Below are 5205 nucleotides of genomic sequence, written 5' to 3'. Positions count from 1 at the left end.
CGTCGTTGGACTGAGGTCACCGTCGTCTTTTCTTCAGGGGTTTCAGTGGAGCAGCGTTCACTGCGTCCTCCCCTCTCCTCCCCTCTCCTCCTCACCCATGTCCTGACCGTGCGGCCCTAGAAACAGAGGGGAGAAAATCGTGGCCTCACATTTCCACCGTAGCGGGGGCAAATTCACGGGCCTCAAGGCTGTCGTTGAGAGGCTGTTAAAAGTACCAAAGATCAGAGGGAATGTCGTCACCTCCAAACCTGTTCTCCTCCGTCTGACCTGACCCTGTCAACATCCCTCCTCTCTGCTTCTGCTGCCGTTACCATCAAGTTTACCACAAAGAAACATTCCTCTAAACACCACACTACACCGATGCCCCCCCCGCCCACCCCCCCCTCCAAGTCTTGTACAGTGGTAAAATTCAAATGATTTTCCAGTTGAATTCATCCACCTTCACCCATGAGGTTCTGTTTGAGTCCATGAGACTCAAAGGTCAACCTCCCAGAATAGACGTGTCATTTCACACAGTTTGGTGGAGTCCATCCATGGACGTGTCTTCACTGTCACTGTACAGGACGTGTCTTCACTGTCACTGTACAGGACGTGTCTTTCCTGATCTTCTCACCACACTGGCTGCTCCTCAGTCTTATTTTACTCATCAGTCCTCACTCATCCTTGTCCCTCCACTCCAGATTCTACTGTCCACCTCCGACCCATATCAGCACCGTAACTCTGCTCAGAACAGACAGGAGTCTTTACCCCCGAGTCTTTACCCCTGACTCTTTTACCCCTGACTCTTTTACCCCTGGCTCTTTTACCCCTGGCTCTTTTGCCCCTGACTCTTTTACCCCTGGCTCTTTTGCCCCTGGCTCTTTTGCCCCTGGCTCTTTTGCCCCTGACTCTTTTACCCCTGGCTCTTTTACCCCTGGCTCTTTTACCCCTGGCTCTTTTACCCCTGGCTCTTTTACCCCTGGCTCTTTTACCCCTGGCTCTTTTACCCCTGGCTCTTTTGCCCCTGGCTCTTTTGCCCCTGACTCTTTTACCCCTGGCTCTTTTACCCCTGGCTCTTTTACCCCTGACTCTTTTACCCCTGGCTCTTTTACCCCTGGCTCTTTTGCCCCTGGCTCTTTTGCCCCTGACTCTTTTACCCCTGGCTCTTTTACCCCTGGCTCTTTTGCCCCTGGCTCTTTTGCCCCTGACTCTTTTACCCCTGGCTCTTTTACCCCTGGCTCTTTTACCCCTGGGTCTTTGCCCCTGGTCGGTCGGTGACATCACTCCTTTTGACAAGCACAGTCACAGCTACAGTTACATAATGAATATTTCATGGACTGTTGGACAGACCCACGTGAGAGTTGGGACACAGTGTGGACCAGAGGAGATGCTGCCCCTGTTTCCACCACAGCCTTCTTCAGTTGCCCCGCAGTAGAAGAGAGAGAGAGAGAGAGAGGGTCTGTGTTTTCAGACAGTGATAACAGACCTCCACTCCGTCTCTGAGATTCCTTCTTCTGCTCGCAGCTTTTCTTTGTATCCCTCCCACTACCACCACCACCAACACTCTCTCTCTCTCTCTCTCTCTCTCTCTCTCTCTCTCTCTGCTCCCTCCCTCTCTCTCTCTCTCCCCTCCCGTCTCTCTTCTGTGTTCACCATGCTGCTGGATGCCAAGCACACACAGCGTATAGCTGTAGGTTTAATCCAGGCAGCAGTGGGACCAGGGTGCTGCCGCTGGGCCGCCCCTCTGATGACACGCAGCTGAATCCACTGGAATGTTCAGCAGCCAGAGCAGTTGTCACGGCGAGCTAGGGGAGGGAGATGAGAAGCCCCATGGAGGGTCCTTGTCATGTCTGTCCATCTCCTTGTCTGGATCTGTGCACCTTCACTCTCTGAGCCTGGGAGGCGGAGGTGGTGACTGGAGTGAAGGGAATTAAATAGGAGGCTTCACAAAAGGAGACCAAACATGGACAGGTCCGCACGGTTCTGTGGTACTGGTTCTGATGGAATGGCATTTTTCTGGGGTAGTTTAAAGTGAATGGGAATCGGTTCCTTTCACCAGTGGACGGATGTTTTAATGCAGCACTGCGTGGATTTGGACTTCCTTGTTGAGGATTTGTTTTTCAGCAGCCGCTGGTGAAATTGAAATCAAACACATCGAGCCGACCAGAGATTCAGACAAACACTTTGAGGCTGGATCTGTGCTCTTTGAATATCCACGGTCAAGAATTCATCATGCAGGTGTCGTTGGTGTGCACAGACCACCGTGGCGGGGTCAGCCGTAACACGGAGGACCGCCTGAACCGTCAGAACGCCAACAGTCCTAACACTGGCACTCGCAGCAAGTTCAGAGCGGTGGCGATGGTGGCTCGCAGTCTGGGGCAGCTCTCGGTTCAGAGCGTGCCCTCGTCCAGTGAGCAGAGCATGAAGACTGGCATGAAATATAGGTAGGTGGGTTTGTGTTGGCCTTTGACCTTTAGAAAACCAAGAAAGAGGAGGCTGTTACCTTAAATATAAAAGATTGTGTGAGAATATGTCTCAGTTATTTATGAGATAATCCTAATCTGTAGAGATTTGACTTCATTTTTAGTTGAGATACATTTCCAATTTCATGTCAATATTAATGACTATTGATTTGTTCTTTTTTCCAAAAAGTGCAGTGGAATAATAGTCATTGTTTCTGCTCAGCTTCACGTCGTCGTTGTTTAGAGAAGGTGTTGTTTACAGTGGAAACAGAAGGAGGTTCTGGTTCAGGAGGTTCTGGTTCAGGAGGTTCTGGTTCAGGAGGTTCTGGTTCTGTCACTCACTGCTCTGCTGAACAGAAAACCAACTTTAACACTGTGTAAAATCCCTCCAGTGTTTGTATCTAACCCTGGTTCCTGCTCTGCTCTGCTCTGCTCTGGTCTTCACTCAGCTGCAGTTCTCTCCTCACTCCAGAGTTAATATCTGGACTGAGGGTCTACACATCAGTGAAAAGAGTAAATCTATTTTGGTAGTAAATTATTCAAAATAGCAACTCGTTCAGGGTTTACAGCGTCAGGAGGAAAAAGATGAGGTTCTCTGAGCCGGTCGTTATTATAATAAATGTGCTGTGCACCAGTGGCTGCACCAGTGGCTGCACCAGGACCGTCAGCCTCGGTGATGTGCAGTAACAGACTGTGATCAGTAACTTTCCCATCTGTCAGATCAAGCTCTCGTGGCCAGTGTTTCACATGAAAAATTAATCTGGAAAGATGCGCTTCAGCAGAACGTCCACTGGAACATGGACGTCCACTGGAACGGTGGGGCGCCCCCGGGCGCGGGGGGGTCTCCTCCCCCACACAACTCTCTCCCGACCTTGGGAAGCCCGCCGTCCAGGAGAACGTCCACTGGAACATGGACGTCCACTGGAATGGTGTGTACTGTGTACTATGTACTATGTACTGTGTACTGTGTAATGAATGAACAGATGTCCATCATCTCTGTCAACCTGAGGTCTGAGGTCTGTCTGAGTACGACTGTTTGACACAGAACGGTCCAGAGCCAACATCNGGGGGGGGGGGGGGGGGGTCTGAGTCTAAGTGATGGAATCCAGTTCTGCCTCATTTGAATCCAGTCCAGTGTTTCCATCAGCCTTCAGGTTCAGTCACGACCGTCTACATCCACGGGCCACGTCTCAGTTTCACTTTGAAGACTTTGAAGACACTTTTTTCACAAGGCTAAATGACGGTGAAGGTCTGTCTTCAGAGTCGGTCTCTGCTGAGCTCACCACTCCGTCCCGGTCCGCCTGACTGGACAGGTGGAGTCACATGACAACCCAAGACAGATTCAATGCCTTCAGTCAGGGCTGAGTTAATGGTGCACACAAAATGGCTTATGATTATGTAAAGCAGTTTCTCCTGGGGGGGTGGGGGGGTGAATATATGTGAAGCTGCTGAGGCGTTACAGGAGGGGGAGCTGTTCCCGTCAGAGCCAGAGCAGTTGAAAAACTAAAGGCATTGAGTGGATTCACCTTCATTTGTTTAGTTGGATTTAGATTGTTGTCGTGGAAAGAAACTTTTTTTTTCTTCCAGTGAATCCAGACTGTGCTGCTGTTACTGCAGTGAAATGTCGCTGCGCTGCTGTCACTGTGTCTTCACTGCAGAGGCCGTTTAAATCCAACTGAGTCACCTCTTCACTGCTGTGGATGTACAGACCACTCACGTTGGTTTCAGCCTCAGTAAACAGCTCCGGGGCCGTGTTGTGTAAGAGAAGAGTGTAATTAGTGCTGACTAAGAAAAGGGACCTTAAAAAAGAGCGCGCTCCCCCGAGTCATCATCTGTCCGTCCACCGTGACTGGAGTTGATAAAACAGACGGCACGAAGAGAAAGAAATGTGAGGAGGACGAGTGACGGAAAATGGAAACGCATTGAACCCACGTTGATGTGGAGGGGGGGGGGAGGTAGTGTGTGTGTGTGTGTGTGTGTGCTCCTCTGAGTTAAAGCCTGGTGGTCAGAGGTAGTATTAATAGTTGAGCTCAGTAAACATATCTGCTCCCAGGTCAGACCTGGTTTTGACCTTTACTCTTCTCACTGTCAGTCTCTGAACCTGTGTCTCAAACTCAGTCCAACAGCAGCAGCAGCTGCTGCTGCTGCTGTGAGGTCAACACAGTGAGTTCAAATGTTCTTATTTAAAAATGACCTGGAATTCCTGTGGATCCAATTTGTTGGATTATGAATTCTAATTTCATGGACTAAAAGGATTTTGGTAGTACTACATGCAGTAAATCCTGTACCTAACGTAGTACTCTGATCAGAGAAGCATGTTGTTGTTTTTCTGACACGGCGTGAGGTGACGATGACATCACAACCTCTGGACCTCCCGTCTCCTCCATTATTGAGGAGGCTGTGATGAAGTGACTATTGTCCTGCTCCACGTTGGCCCAGACTCAGCTGTAACCTGAGCGCCTGCTCTTGACAGGGGGGTGTGGGGGGGGGGGGGGTACACACAATGCTGGAGCAGTGAAATATTTAGCAGGTGCTGACAAAGATTTACCCCAACATTTAGACTAAGGGCAAGAGCAGAGCTGCAGACGACGGCTCAGACATGGACCTGCACATCAGTAGCTCCGCCAGTTTTTCTACTTCCTTTTACTCCCACAAACATGATTAGCCATGAAGCTGCTTCACCCCCACCCCCACCCCACCCCCCAGGGGGGAAAAAGGTCAAAGACTCTTCAGCTGAAGGTCAAAGACTCTTTAGCTGCAGGGC

The 5205-nt window shown here is 50.3% G+C and overlaps 1 protein-coding gene across 2 annotated transcripts in view; it reads left to right on the top strand.

Moving 5' to 3' along the window:
* kcnab2a (potassium voltage-gated channel subfamily A regulatory beta subunit 2a) overlaps window positions 1–5205 on the top strand; it is a 22655-nt gene that overhangs the window by 3570 nt on the left and 13880 nt on the right. Inside the window, exon 1 of one of the 2 annotated variants that reach the window (XM_008319565.2) lies at window positions 1907–2423. The exons of the other annotated variant lie outside the window; for it this stretch is intronic. Within the exon in view, the coding sequence (XP_008317787.1) occupies window positions 2212–2423 (212 nt within the window). The 5' untranslated portion in view covers window positions 1907–2211. Of the gene's footprint in view, window positions 1–1906; window positions 2424–5205 lie in introns of those variants that run through there. 2 annotated transcript variants of the gene reach the window in all.

Source organism: Cynoglossus semilaevis, chromosome 11 (genome assembly GCF_000523025.1).
Source record: "Cynoglossus semilaevis isolate Cse_v1.0 chromosome 11, Cse_v1.0, whole genome shotgun sequence".
In the NCBI taxonomy this organism is placed as follows: domain Eukaryota; kingdom Metazoa; phylum Chordata; class Actinopteri; order Pleuronectiformes; family Cynoglossidae; genus Cynoglossus; species Cynoglossus semilaevis.
The sequence above is the reverse complement of the archived record's forward strand: the minus strand, read 5'-3'. Positions and strand labels throughout refer to the sequence as shown.